A 16,024-nucleotide genomic window follows, 5' to 3' on the forward strand; every position below is an offset into this window, starting at 1 on the left:
CTAGAGCACTTCCTCTCACATTCCATGGCCTGGCTTTATCCTCATGGGAATCTCATTGCAATCAAGTTGTGAAATTATTGGGTGATTAATGCATGAAAGAATACACAGAAGAACTGTACAAAAAAGATCTTCATGACCCAGATAATCACAATGGTGTGATCACTCAACTAGAGCCAGACATCCTGGAATGTGAAGTCAAGTGGGCCTTAGAAAGCATCACTATGAACAAAGCTAGTGGATGTGATGGAATTCCAGTTGAGCTATTTCAAATCCTGAAAGATGATGCTGTGAAAGTGCTGCACTCAATATGTCAGCAAATTTGGAAAACTCAGCAGTGGCCACAGGACTGGAAAAGGTCAGTTTTCATTCCAGTCCCTAAGAAAGGCAATCCCAAAGAATGCTCAAACTGCTGCACAATTGCACTCATCTCACACGCTAGTAAAGTAATGCTCACAATTCTCCAATCAGCAATACGTGAACCAAGAACTTCCAGATGTTCAAGCTGGTTTTAGAAAAGGCAGAGGAACCAGAGATCAAATTGCCAATATCCGCTGGATCATCAAAAAAGCAAGAGAGTTCCAGAAAATCATCTATTTCTGCTTTATTGACTACGCCAAAGCCTTTGACGTGTGGATCACAATAAACTGTGGAAAATTCTGAAGGAGATGGGAATACCAGACCACCTGACCTGCCTCTTGAGAAACCTGTATGCAGGTCAGGAAACAACAGTTAGAACTGGACAGGAAACAACAGACTGGTTCCAAATAGGAAAAGGAATACGTCAAGGCTGTATACTGTCACCCTGCTTATTTAACTTATATGCAGAGTACATCATGAGAAATGCTGGGCTGGAAGAAGCACAAGCTGGAAACAAGATTGCTGGGAGAAATATCAGTAACCTCAGATATGCAGATGACACCACCCTTATGGCAGAGAGTGAAGAGGAACTGAAAAGCCTCTTGATGAAAGTGAAAGAGGAGAGTGAAAAAGTTGGCTTAAAGCTTAACATTCAGAAAACTAAGATCATGGCATCTGGTCCCATCACCTCATGGGAAATAGATGGTGAGACAGTGGAAACAGTGTCAGATTTATTTTTTTGGGCTCCAAAATCACTATGGATGGTGACTGCAGCCATGAAATTAAAAGGCGCTTACTCCTTGGAAGGAAAGTTATGACCAACCTAGATAAAATATTAAAAAGCAGAGACACTACTTTGCCAAGAAAGGTCCATCTGGTCAAGGGTATGGTTTTTCCAGTGGTCAGGTATGGATGTGCGAGTTGGACTATGAAGAAAGCTGAGCGCTGAAAAATTGATGCTTTTGAACTGTGGTGTTGGAGAAGACTCTTGAGAGACCCTTGGACTGCAAGGAGATCCAACCAGTCCATCCTAAAGGAGATCAGTCCTGGGTGTTCATTGGAAGGACTGATGCTGAAGCTGAAACTCCAATACTTTGGCCACCTCATGCGAAGAGTTGACTCATTGGAAAAGACCCTGATGCTGGGAGTGATTGGGGGCAGGAGAAGAAGGGGGCGACAGAGGATGAGATGGCTGAATGGCATCCCGACTCAATGGGCATGCGTTTGAGTGAACTCAGGGAGTCGGTGATGGACAGGGAGGCCTGGCCTGCTGTGTGATTCATGGGGTCTCAAAGAGTCGGACACGACTGAGCAACCGAACTGAACTGAACTGAATGCATGAAAAATAAAGTCACGGTGTTGACTTTCAAAAATGCACAACATGAAAGTAGAAAGTTTTTTGGGGGGCAAAAATGAGGACTGTAGCCCAGGAGACAGCACATAAGATAGCTCTGAGAAGCTGTTCCAAAGAGGCACATATGTGATTTTGGTGAAGGGAGAGTACATGTAATCCTGTACCTATTTTTTGCAGAAGTTTTCTGCTAGTGTCATGAAGGTTTCTTGGAGTCACAAGAAGCAGTCATCACCATGAAGGATTTTCATGCTTTTCTAGATATGAGGAGATAGAATAATTGGGTTCATAAAATGGGCTCCTGAAAACATCTAACCCTCTGAAGACTTGTTCTGCCAGTTTTCCCTGCTCACATCATGCCTCACTTCTGCCTTCCACACTGCGTTCCTTTCCAGGGGTGTTAAAAATCAGCAGCTGCAATAGCACATGATTTAATCCTTATAGGTAGATGACAAGTGCCAATGGCACGTACTAGTTTGTACTTGGCAGGGCATGAGGCCACGTTTCACGTTTGCACTATTTGTCCAAATGAAGTTCTGGGTAGAGGTCGAGGGGAACAAGTAATATTCTTGCTTGCACACACAATCTGACCCAAATGCTTTTCCTCCAAGTTCAGCCTTGGGGATAACGAGAAGAATGCCAGTCATAGTTCACAGTATCATCACCTGTTTGACAAAAACATCCAAGCTGATCCCCAAAGACAATGCCTACAGGAAAATATCCACAATGTAGACAGGTTACTTGCTGTTTCCTTACTACCCAAAGGAGAGAAGAAAAGAATCATCAGGCAATTCCTTGCAAGTACTTGAGGATGACTAAAGAAAAACTGATTAGTGTGTCTTCCATTTGGGTCCACAATCACGAGTCTCATTTGATCTAAATATAGCAAATGGAAAGTTGAACTCAGTCTTCCTGAAAATGATCTTCAAAAAATATCACACACAATTATAAATATATATGCACCCAACATAGGAGCACCACAATATGTAAGGCAAATGCTAACAAGAATGAAGGGGGAAATTAACAATAACACAATAATAGTGGGAGACTTTAATACCCCACTCACACCTATGGACAGATCAACTAAACAGAAAATTAACAAGGAAACAGAAACTTTAAATGACACAATGGTCCAGCTAGATCTAATTGATATCTATAGGACATTTCACCCCAAAACAATCAACTTCACCTTTTTCTCAAGTGCAAATGGAACCGTCTCCAGAATAGATCACATCCTGGGCCATAAATCTAGCCTTGGTAAATTAAAAAAATTGAAATCATTCCAGTCATCTTTTCTGACCACAGTGCAGTAAGAATAGATCTCAATTACAGGAAAAAAACTATTAAAAATTCCAACATATGGAGGCTAAATACCATGCTTCTGAATAACGAACAAATCATAGAAGAAATCAAAAAAGAAATCAAAATATGCATAGAAATGAATGAAAATGAAAACACAACAACCCAAAACCTATGGGACACTGTAAAAGCAGTGCTAAGGGGAAGGTTCATAGCAATACAGGCTTACCTCAAGAGACAAGAAAAAAGTCAAATAAATAACCTAACTCTACACCTAAAGCAACTAGAGAAGAAAGAAATGAAGAACCCCAGGGTTAGTAGAAGGAAAGAAATCTTAAAAATTAGGGCAGAAATAAATGCAAAAAAACAAAAGAGACCATAGCAAAAATCAACAAAGCTAAAAGTTGGTTTTTTGAAAAGGTAAATAAAATTGACATGGCGTTAGCCAGACTCATCAAGAAACAAAAGGAGAGGAACCAAATCAACAAAATTAGAAATGGAAATGGAGAGATCACAACAGACAACGCTGAAATACAAAGGATCATAAGAGACTACTACCAGCAGCTCTATGCCAATAAAATGGACAACTTGGAAGAAATGGACAAATTCTTAGAGAAGCATAACTTTCCAGAACTGAACCAGGAAGAAATACAAGATCTTAACAGACCCATCACAAGCATGGAAATCGACACTGTAATCAGAAATCTTCCAGCAAACAAAAGCCCAGGACCAGATGGCTTCACAGCTGAATTCTACCAAAAATTTAGAGAAGAGCTAACACTTATCTTACTCAAACTCTTCCAGAAAATTGCAGAAGGCAAACTTCCAAACTCATTCTATGTGGCCAGCATCACCCTAATACCAAAAGCAGACAAGGATGCCACAAAAAAAGAAAACTACAGGCCAATATCACTGATGAACATAGATGCAAAAATCCTTAACAAAATTCTAGCAAACAGAATCCAACAACATATTAAAAAGATCATACATCATGACCAAGTGGGCTTTATCCCAGGAATACAAGGATTCTTTAATATCCACAAATCAATCAATGTAATACACCACATTAACAAATTGAGAGATAAAAACCATATGATTATCTCAATAGATGCAGAAAAAGCCTTTGACAAAATTCAACATCCATTTATGATCAAAACTCTCCAGAAAGTAGACATAGAAGGAACATACCTCAACATAATAAAAGCTATATATGACAAACCCACAGCAAACATCATCCTCAAAGGTGAAAAATTGAAAGCATTTCCCTTAAAGTCAGGAACAAGACAAGGGTGTCCACTCTCACCACTACCATTCAACATAGTTTTGGAAGTGTTGGCCATGGCAATCAGAGCAGAAAAAGAAATAAAAGGAATCCAGATAGGAAAAGAAGAAGTAAAACTCTCACTGTTTGCAGACAATATGATCCTCTACATAGAAAACCCTAAAGACTCTACCAGAAAATTACTAGAGCTAATCAATGAATACAGTAATGTTGCAGGACATAAAATTAACACACAGAAATCCCTTGCATTCCTACATGCTAACAATGAGAAAACAGAAAGAGAAATTAAGGAAACAATACCATTCACCACTGCAACAAAAAGAATAAAATACTTAGGAGTATATCCACCTAAAGAAATGAAAGACCTATATATAGAAAACTATAAAACACTGATGAAAGAAATCAAAGAGGACACAAATAGATGGAGAAATATACCATGTTCATGGATTGGAAGACTCAATATTGTGAAAATGGCTATACTACCCAAAGCCATCTATAGATGCAATGCAATCCCTATCAAGCTACAACAGTATTTTTTTTTAACAGAACTAGAACAAATAATTTCACAATTTGTATGGAAATACAAAAAACCTCAAATAGCCAAAGCAATCTTGAGAAAGAAGTATGGAACTGGAGGAATCAACCTGCCTGACTTCAGGCTCTACTACAAAGCCACAGTCATCAAGACACAAAGACAGAAATATAGATCAATGGAACAGAATAGAAAGCCCAGAGATAGATCCACGTACCTATGGACATCTTATCTTCGACAAAGGAGGCAAGGATATACAATGGAAAAAAGACAACCTCTTTAACAAGTGGTGCTGGGAAAACTGGTCAACCACTTGTAAAAGAATGAAACTAGAACACCTTCTAACACCATACACAAAAATAAACTCAAAATGGATTAAAGATCTAAATGTAAGACCAGAAACTATAAAACTCCTAGAGGAGAACATAGGCAAAACACTCTCTGACATAAATCACAGCAGGATCCTCTATGACCCACCTCCCAGAATATGGGAAATAAAAGCAAAAATAAACAAATGGGACCTAATTAAACTTAAAAGCTTTTACACAACAAAGGAAACGATAAGCAAGGTGAAAAGACAGCCCTCAGAATGGGAGAAAATAACAGCAAACGAAGCAACAGACAAAGGATTAATCTCAAAAATATACAAGCAACTCCTGCAGCTCAATTCCAGAAAAAATAAATGACCCAGTCAAAAAATGGGCCAAAGAACTAAACAGACACTTCTCCAAAGAAGACATACAGATGGCTAACAAACACATGAAAAGATGCTCAACATCACTCATTATCAGAGATATGCAAATCAAAACCACAACGAGGTACCATTACACACCAGTCAGGATGGCTGCTTTCCAAAAGTCTACAAGCAATAAACGCTGGAGAGGGTGTGGAGAAAAGGGAACCCTCTTACACTGTTGGTGGGAATGCAAACTAGTACAGCCACTATGGAGAACAGTGTGGAGATTCCTTAAAAAACTGGACCCATATGACCCATTGCCCCATTGCAATGACCCATATGACCCATTGCCATATGACCCAGCAATCCCACTCCTGGGCATACACACTGAGGAAACTAGATCTGAAAGAGACAGGTGCACCCCAATGTTCATCACAGCACTGTTTATAATTGCCAGGACATGGAAGCAACTTAGATGCCCAACAGCAGACGAATGGATAAGGAAGCTATGGTACATATACACAATGGAATATTACTCAGCCATTAAAAAGAATTCATTTGAATCAGTTCTAATGAGATGGATGAAACTGGAGCCTATTTTACAGAGTGAAGTAAGCCAGAAAGATAAACACCAATACAGTATACTAACGCATATATATGGAATTTTAAAAGATGGTAACGATAATCCAATATGCAAAACAGAAAAAGAGACACAGATGTAAAGAACAGACTTTGGGACTCAGTGGGAGAAGGCGAGGGTGGGATGTTCTGAGAGAATAGCATTGAAACAAGTATACTATCAAGGGTGAAACAGATCACCAGCCCAGGTTGGATGCATGAGACAAGTGCTCAGGGCTGGTGCACTGTGAAGACCCAGAGGGATGGGATGGGGAGGGAGGCGGGAGGGGGGATCGGGATGGGGAACACATGTAAATCCATGGCTGATTCATGTCAGTGTATGGCAAAAACCACTACAATATTGTAAAGTAATTAGCCTCTAATTAATAAAAATAAATGAAAAAAAAAAAGATCAAAAAAAAAAAAAACGAATATCACACACATGCTATGGGCAAGGACCAAAAAAGACTAAAACAAAATTTTTGTATCAATGAAGAGTTAACAGTTAACACTAATTGCAACTTATGAAACACTATATAAAATATGTGACAGATTATTACACTTAGTCTATTAATTACCACTAACAGTCACTTAATTAGTTTTCCTGTTATCCTGCTGATGAGGTAGCATTTATGTTGCAGGAAGGTAAATAATACAGGGTAAGATAGCATTTCAAGTAAACATCTGCTTTTCATCCTTTTATGTTAAAGTGACAACGCCCAGTGTATTCTTATTTAATATAAATTGTACGTGTGTGTATATATATACACGCATATGTTGTTCAGTTGCTAAGTTGTATCCGAGTCTTTGCGACACCATGAACTGCAGTAAGCCAGGCTTCCCTGTCCTTCACCATCTCCCGGACCTTGCTCAAACTCATGTCCATTGAGTCAGTGATGCCAAGCAACCATCTCATCCTCTGTCACCCCCTTCTCCTGCCCTCAGTCTTTCCTAGCATCAGGGTCTTTTTCAATGAATTGCTTTCTTCATGGCAGGTAGCCAAACAATTAAAGCTTCAGCACCAGTCCTTCCAACGAATATTCAGGGTTGATTTCCTTTAGGATTGACTGAATTTATCTCCTTGCTGTCCAAGAGACTCTCAAGAGTGTTCTCCAGCACCACAGTTTGAAAGCACCAATTCTTCAGCACTCAACCCTCTTTATGGTCCAACTCTCACATGCATACAACTACTGGGAAGCCTTCCAGGATCAGATGGAGAGCGTGGTGTGATGAAGTAACCCCTGCCACTTAAATTCTCCTCTCAGAGCTAACTTGGGTCAGCTGCTTTCTTGGTTAAAGCTCCTGGGGCAGCCAACAAAGTAGAAGAGTCTATGTGACACTCAACACAGATTTTCCCGTTGTTTCCTTAGTTGTACATGTACCTGGTTGTAGTTTCAATGTCTTGACAAATAGGTGGAGGAGACATGATGTCAAATGATGGCAATAGCATCATCATCATTCAAAAAGATTTCGACTCCCAGGATGAGAACTGTCTTCAGAGCAAGTTGACAAGCTAGATAAGAATAACAGACGCATTGCTATATCCTCATATGCTTCACCTTAAAGTGAGAATTGTTTAATTCAAGTTGACTAGGGCCTTATTGAACACAGGACTCCAAAACTTTTCAAGTCATCACATTTGGAATACATGGCACTCATTTTGCAAACTGCATCCAACTTACCATCATTCTCAGTGCTTTCACAATTAACATATTTTTATTTTCTTGAATAAGGAGTCAGTTTATTTTCATTTAACTTTTAGACATTCCCCTCTGTTTATACTTGAACATAACTTCACAAGCATCTCTATTCTTACCATGTGTCTTCTGAACCTTTACTATGTTGACTGAAAGCAACAGTCCTAATAAGAACTAGAAGTGAACTGTCACATCCGTGGAGGTTTGTAAGCTTTCCTATTTTTTTGGCTGTGACAGCCACATGGCTTATGAGACCTTTATTCCCTGACTGGGGATTCAACCCAGACCCACGGCAGTGAAAGTACTGAATCCTAACCATTGAATGGACAAGGAAGTCTCAAATCAAATTTTGCAGTTTTAGGTTTTCAGTTTTTCACTCAAGTATTCAGAGAAACTCTAAATTGCTTTAACATTATATATTTGTTCTAAATAAATGACTGTTGGAGAACTGAAGGGAATATGACAAGGGTCAAGAAACATGTAAATGTCACTTTAAAAGTAACACATAAATCCAATACATTTGAGACCCAAACTGATAAAGGTTAAAATAATAAATATTAATAGAATCTGCTTAAACATAAAAGAAACTGTTGATTTATTTAAAACACAAACTTCACAATAACTTGCAAGAGGAAAAAATCCTAAAATCTAATAATACTAAATACTTAAAACCAAAATTGGACAACACAGAGGCAGGCCAAAAAAGCAAGAGAGTATAATGAAGAAAATAATTAGAGGTAGCAATTTAATGTAAACCAGATCTTTGTCATTAATATAATATTGATATCCTTGAGAAATTTAAAAAACCACATTAAATGTGAGAAAGTAGGTCAATATATATAAGAAACAAATTGAATTTATAGTTAAATATAAAAATGTTTGAACTAAATTTCAATAGTATAAAACAATGAGTAAAGAACATAACATTATATAGCAGTGTGAACAGAAATATGGTAGCGCTGAAATTTTACCTAAACGCTGTGCTTGCGAGCTAAGCTGCTTCAGTCATGTCTGACTCTCTGTGACTCTATGGACCATAGGCTGCCAGGCTCTTCTGTCCATGGAGATTCTCCAGGCAAGAATACTGGAGTGGGTTGCCATGCCCTCCTCCAGGGGATCTTCCTGACCCAGGGATCAAACTGGTGTCTTCTCTGTCTCCTGCATTGGCAGGCAGGTTCTCTACCATTAGTGCTGCCTGGGAAGCCCAGTATGATGCTATTAGTCTGTAAAAACCCATATAGAAAAGTAATAAAGAGAAAATTTCAAAATATGATTTAGAAGAGGAAATTAGTGATCAACACTCTTGAGCCCTTAACCTAGATTAGGAAATATAATTGTTACAAATATTTATGAAAATTATCATACATTAGACTTACACAGAAAATATCCATAATTCTTTTAGGGCAAAAATATGTGTATAAGTTGTGTGCTCAGATCACAATGCCTGCAATCAAAGTAATTTAAATAATAATTTAAAATAATTTTAAAGTATCATTTAGAGATCTAACATCATCCTGATAAATTATGACAAGTTAAAATTAAAACATAAAATGAGAAATTTAGTAAGAAATGGAAATTAAATCACTATTCTTCAAATTTGCAGGAAAAAAGTTGCACACTGAGATGAATTCATAGCCTTGAAACATGAATTGGAAATAGATTGGCCTCATTTATTAAAGTTAACAAGAATATTCATATAACATTAATAGAACTAGTATAAGAAAATACCTGTCAAATGCCCACTTCTGAATCACCATGATTTGACTGTCATTCTCTAGAATAAAATTAGATTTTGTAAAAACAGTGGCTAATTTTAGTTCATAACTCAAATAATCATCATCCAAGTGCTTCTCCTCAGAGCAACCACCATGCACGCAGCAGATGTGCTTATCACACAGCATATTAAAAGGACTACAACAGAGAATATTTTAACAATATATACTAAAAAGGTTAAGATTTCATAAAATTCATCTTGCTGTTTCACTAAGGATCTTCTTAAGTGAAACGGTAGTGTTTTCAAACTTCAAGCAAATTATACATAAAAACATGGCAATTAAACAGTGTCATAAAAACATGACACTGAGGTGCCAGTGCTTTGATCAACACTAAGGCACCAGCACTCATACCCAGCATTGTATTTGCACCACCAGTAGTTGTTAATGCGGTGAAAATGACAAAGAAGGTCTGGCTATCATTACAGTAACCATTTTACCTCACGAATCCCTGTAGAGTGTCCCGGGGATCTGCAGGGGCCCACAGGCTGCACTTTGAGAACTGCTGGTTTCATGAATTTCCCTGCACCTGCTCTGGTCAGAGTTGCTCTGCAGCTTTAAAACCTTCAGTAATTTCCCTGGTTCTTAAGATAAAATCTAACATCATTCAAAAGTCTGTCACTGGGCCCTTTTCCGTACCTCCAGGGTCATTCCCGGCCATACTCTCCCTGCATCAGTACAGTCTACCGACTCTGGTCTTGTTCACTTCTTTAAAAGTCCCAGAGCCATTCCTGCTGCAGGGACCCTCTGTACACTCTGCTTTGTTTTGTACTTTTAAGTTATGTTTTTTTTTTTTTTCTGGGAAAGTTTGCTCTTCATGAGATACTTAACAGATTGCTACTCACTCTTCAAGTCTCATACTTCAGATTACTTCCCTGGGGAGACTGAAGGTGGTCTGAATGAGCATCCCAGGAAAGTCATTGCCATCAGCCCCTTTTACTTCTCCTGTGGAGCCCAAGGCCCAAATGTAAATACCTATTTATCTTATAACAACATCTTTCATGGCAATGTTCTGACTCCAGTGTAGCTCTGTAAGGTCAGGGCCTCTGCCTCTCATACTCAAGACTCTCTCCACAAGGCCAACAAGTAAGGAATTAACTGCACAACGTTCTTCTCCACATATTTTGCATCATTAGGACTTTGGGAAAGGTTTCAAAAGAAACAGGAAGAAACATGTCTTCAAATAAATTTCATGAGTCAAAAAAGGTAGATTTTTATTAAAGAAAATTATATATTCTTACATTATAAATAGAACATATAACTACAAGTACCATAAAAATTAATTACTATAAATAAATGAATTACATTCACACAAAAACATGTTATTGCATAAGATTCAGCCACAGGGTATCAGATATAGTTCCTCTAATTCTAAAAGCAATTGGATATCAATATTCCCAATATTAGTGCTGATACCAAATGTCACTCAAACTAATTCATAGCAAAGGCAGAAATCACAGTTCTGGAAATGACTGAACAATGAAGAATCTGAGCGAGAACACGAGTCACTGAGAATCAGCTTCCTTCTTACTTCCTGAGTTTTCTTAGGAACTTGTTAACACAGAGAAATTGGCTCGTGATTTCCACTCTGACGATTTCCCAGGTGGAGTCGCTGTATTCCTTCTCTTGCAGGTAGACATGGATGCCCTGGAAGTACCTCTTCACGGCCAGTGTGGGGCCCGTCCTTCCCAGAGCAGAGTCTTCCTCTCCCATCACCTGCCCCAGGCAGGCGCCCAGGTCATCCAGCTGCTGAAGGAGTCCAGTGAGGAGCTGCTCCAGGAGGGTGGTGTCCCAGGCAGCAGAGGAGCGCTCTGTGTGGAAGAGGTTGAAACTCTGCTGGAGCATCTCGTGGAGCACAGAGAAGGCCTGGGCCTCCTGGAGCTGGCCACCACTCTCCTGCTCCTGAGGGAAGCTGAAGTCTATCCTGTACCCCAGGCAGGAAAGAGAGAGATTGCCCTTATTTGATCTACATGTTGAAGGTCTCCTGCTTTTCTAAGTAAGGCTCTGAGGCAGGTCATGGACTCAGAGGCGGAGATGTGGTTAGAGATGAGTATCGTCAGTGTCATCATTGAGGAGATGAAGAACCATTGGTCAGTTCCACAAGGAAGCGTTCCAGTTGAGATGAGCGACTGCAAACTTGGTTTCACCTCCATTTCATTGAAGGATCGCCTCTTATATATTAAATCCCCAAATTTTCATATCCTAAATTTTCCCAGATCTGTGTACTACCTGATTTGGGGCTTCCCTGTCACTTCAAGAGCCTGGAAAGCTGTCATGAGTTTCCACTCTTCTGTATCCTTACAGTTAAAGGAAAATGTATTCATTAAAAAAGTAGATGTTCTAATTCAACGGAATGCTTATCATCTCAGTAACTTTGAACTAATGATATATTAATAGATATTGGACCTTTCTTCCTGATGCTAAGATCAACTTTTAAGGAAACTTTTTTAGATTTCCTTTTTAAATTTTCTTTTGCCTGCCTCTTCATATTCCTCTTGAAAGAGCCCATCAGATGCGAAAAATACCTGAGCTTTACATGTGTGGACCTACCTTATTCTGTGCGGCAGAACTTTTAATTTGTCAAAGTTGGTTTTATTTACTCTCCATAATTGATAAAATTACTAAACATTAAGTACCAAAAATTTGCTGAGTTTGTTACAGAGTCCAAGTTGTTCTGCTTGCTGCAACGTAAATCAATGAATCCAAGACGAGGTGTGGGGATCTGGACGGGACTTTATTCCGGTCTGGCTGACTGAGAAGATGGAAGGCTAATGCCTCAAAATAACCATTTTGTCCGGACCTGAATGTCAGATTCTTTTATGAATGAGAGATTGGGGGGAGGTGAAGAAACAAAGAAAAGGACCTTTTAATTCCTGTAAATATCTCCCAGAATGTTTAGTAAGCCTCAGGTAGGGGCATATGTTAATTGAACTTCCTTACAATCATTTCATGGGTGTGTGAAATGGAATATCTCATGTCATGTCAGCAAACAAAGATGTCACGCCTATCTGTGATTCTGCCCTTCCCAAATGTGAATTTCTGGGCCGCCTGGTAAGTAGCCAAGTAGGGCGCCTGTGCCCTTGCCACACCCAGAGTCACAGTCCATCACAGGTGAGCGGTGTCGGGTGATCTCCCTGAGGCAGGCCACTATGGCTGTTTCAGTTCAGTTCGGTTCAGTTCAGTCACTCAGTCATGTCCGACTCTGCGACCCCATGGACTGTAGCACGCCAGGCCTCCCTGTCCATCACCAACTCCTGGAGTCTGCCCAAACTCATGTCATTTGAGTCAGTGATGCCTTCCAACCATCTCATCCTCTGTCGTCCCCTTCTCCTCCTACCCTCAATCTTTCCCAGCATCGGGGTCTTTTCAAAGGAGAAGGCTCTTCGCATCAGGTGGCCAAAGTATTGGAGTTTCAGCTTCAACATCAGTCCATCCAATGAACACTTAGGACTGATCTCCTTTTAGATGGATTGGTTGGATCTCCTTGCAGTCCAAGGGACTCTCAAAAGTCTTCTCCAATAACACAAAGAGTTAAAGTCATAGAAGCAGATCCAGTGTAAATTCAAAGTTAACCCTTCCCGGTTACAAGCTCAGACTATACCAGGTGATTCATTTCACTTCAGTTCAGTTGCTCAGTCATGTCCGACTCTTTGCAACCCCATGGACTGCAGCACCCCAGGCCTCCCTGTCCATCACCAACTCCCGGAGTTTATTCAGACTCATGTCCATTGAGTCAGGGATGCCATCCAGCCATCTCATCCTCTGTCACCCCCTTCTCCTCCCACTTTCAATCTTTCCCAGCATCAGGGTCTTTTCCAATGAGTCAGTTCTTTGCATCAGGTGGCCAAAGTATTGGAGTTTCAGCTTAGGCATCAGTCCTTTCAATGAATAATCAGGACTGATTTCCTTTAGGAAGGACTGGTTGGATATCCTTGCTGTCCAAGGGACTCTAAGAGGCTTCTCCAATCCCACAGTTCAAAAGCATCAATTTTTTGGCACTCAGCTTTCTTTATAGTCCAACTCTCGCATCACACATGACTACTAGAGAAACCATTGCTTTGACTAGACAGACCTTTGTTGGCAAATTAATGTCTTTTCTTTTAATATGCTGTCTAGGTTGGTCATAACTCTCCTTCCAAGGAGCAAGTGTCTTTTAATTTCATGGCTGCAGTCCACATCTGCACTGATTTTGGAGCCCCCCAAAATAAAGTCTGTCACTGTTTCTCCATCTATTTGCCATGAAGTGATGGGACCAAATGCCATGGTCTTAGTTTTCTGAATGTTGAGTTTTATGCCAACGTTTTCACTGTCCTCTTTCAGATGATCAATCCTCCAAAATTCACTTTCAAGAAAATAAAGTGTAACCACCGCTCCCTCCAAGTGCTCAGGTGTTTAGAGTGTGTCTTTGCTGCTTTTCGGCAGTGTAAGTCTAGTCAGAGATAGAGAGAGAGAGTTAGGCAGTCAGGCAGGAAAAGGGAAATTTACTAGAGGGAAAGGAGAGGGTGACTGGCCCTTTTGGAGAACCAGCTTCCTCCCTTTCTGGCAGTATCCTACTTATACCCCAGCAATGAAAAATTTTCTGAAGGGATGGTTAATTTTTCACCTGTAGTTGAGTCCTGTGGTCATGTAGCTGGAGGTCTAGAATCTGGTGGTCTTGTAGCTTTGAGGAGATAGGCACCAGTGAGAAAAAAGAATGCCATTTGGGCAATTTGGTCAGTCTCACAGATCACTGTGATTTTATTCTCTGTTTGCAAGGTTGACATAATGAGCCATCTCATCAATGAGACCCCATGTCGGCCCTATCAGGCAGCCTCTCTGTATTAGTCCAGGTAATTGTCCTTGCTATGTCTAAGCAACCCACTTTTCTTTGCCACTTTTATGTAATATTCATATTGTTACTTCTTCTTTGTCATTTGTATTTCACTTTGTAAAAGCTGTCCTAATGCTTCTGCAGTTTTTTATATTTCAATTTTGAGGTTTGTTGCAAAAATAAAGAAAGAGAAAATGTAAGTGAAAAGAAGAAGAAATGTATTTCTTCTGTGATTTTTCAAGATATCAAAACTTTCCACTCTCATTGAACATTCTTAGAAAGTAAAAGTAAGCAGTGAATGAAAAAGTAATGCACAAAGGTAAAAGGAAAGTAAACAATGTAATTGAAAACAACTATAGTGACATCTTCTCTGTTTAAATGACAAAATGTCCCCTAACTACAAAAATGGGGATGAAGAGTTCTACAGAGTGACAGATTTCAGACCACCCCATGTGAGACTGCTTAGCCGCAGACAGAGCCAGAGGAGAGTAGCAAGCTCTTAGGCAGACTGTTACCTAAGAGGCTAGTTATCAGCTTTGCTAAATCCCAGTATCTATTTATTTATTTTAATTTCTGTTTACATTTCTCACTCTTCATGGATGTTATCTGATTCTGAGGATATAGACCTATTAACCCACCATGAAAGAGACTGAGTTACAGATTGGACAATCATTTTATTCATATGTGAGAGGTCAGCTGGTACCTGGAAGCTACTAGGTAGAAGTGATTTGGACAGGACATCATGTTCACATAAGAGATGAGATTAGATGTAATAATGTTGACCAGTGAGCTGAGAATTAAAGGAAGGGAAGCAGGTCATCTCAGGGAAATTCGATCCAGTTTCCATAGCTGAACATGGGAATTTTCCCCCTCATGGGAACGGCTAACAGATACTGAATGCTTATATACTTTGTCCAGGCATGGTCAGAAGCACGCTACATCATTCAAGCTTCACAACAATCCAGGGAAACAAATATGATTATCATTTCCACACAAGAGGAAAACCAGGGTGCTGAAGGTCACATAGCCAGTGCAGGATGGAGCTGGGACATCAACCTAGGCAATTTTCCCCCCGTGTCCACTGTCTCAAGCACTGGACCGAGCTGTCTGCTCTGACAAAGTGCTTCCTATCTTAGAGGAATTTAGTAAGCTCTTCCTCTCCAGTTCCTATTCTTCTTTGTCACAAAAGTGTCGTTTGTTCATTCCAGGAACATTACAATCATTACACTACAATTGAAGAGGACACAGTTCCCATTGCACTTGCTAACTTCCAGTTCCATGGACAGAGGAGCCTTGTAGGCTATAGTCCATGGGGTCGCAAAGAGTCGAAGGACAGGCACCTTCCTGGATACTCCACATGTACCGTTACTGCGTTTAGGGAGCTTACAATCAATCAGGGCAGTCAAATGTTACATAATTAGATGGATTCCTTAATTACAAGATACACAGGGTAGCTAAAGGAGACTGCTTAAGGTTAATGAGGAATAACATGGAGGCTGAAAAGTACAGTGGTCAAGTACCACTTGTGCAGTTAATCCTGACTGTTAGCAAGTTAAGTAATCTGAGTTTTCAGTTTCCTTATTTGCAAACATGTCAGTAACTATAGTAATGATCTCATAGGGAAGTTGAG

At 39.8% G+C, this 16,024-nt stretch overlaps 1 protein-coding gene across 1 annotated transcript; it reads right to left on the bottom strand.

Moving 5' to 3' along the window:
* Positions 1-10,755: 10,755 nt before the first annotated feature.
* Positions 10,756-12,826, bottom strand: LOC122686311 (interferon omega-1-like). The gene has a single exon (XM_043891493.1). The coding sequence runs from the start codon at positions 11,427-11,429 to the stop codon at positions 11,112-11,114; it is 318 nt and encodes a 105-aa protein (XP_043747428.1). The 5' UTR covers positions 11,430-12,826; the 3' UTR covers positions 10,756-11,111.
* Between the last annotated feature and the right edge of the window lie 3,198 nt (positions 12,827-16,024).

This window comes from Cervus elaphus, chromosome 29, assembly GCF_910594005.1.
Source record: "Cervus elaphus chromosome 29, mCerEla1.1, whole genome shotgun sequence".
Classification (NCBI taxonomy): domain Eukaryota; kingdom Metazoa; phylum Chordata; class Mammalia; order Artiodactyla; family Cervidae; genus Cervus; species Cervus elaphus.

Bases quoted from the DNA above. Each gene is read 5' to 3' on its own strand.
- LOC122686311 (XM_043891493.1), bottom strand. From the start codon at position 11,429: ATGCTCCAGCAGAGTTTCAACCTCTTCCACACAGAGCGCTCCTCTGCT.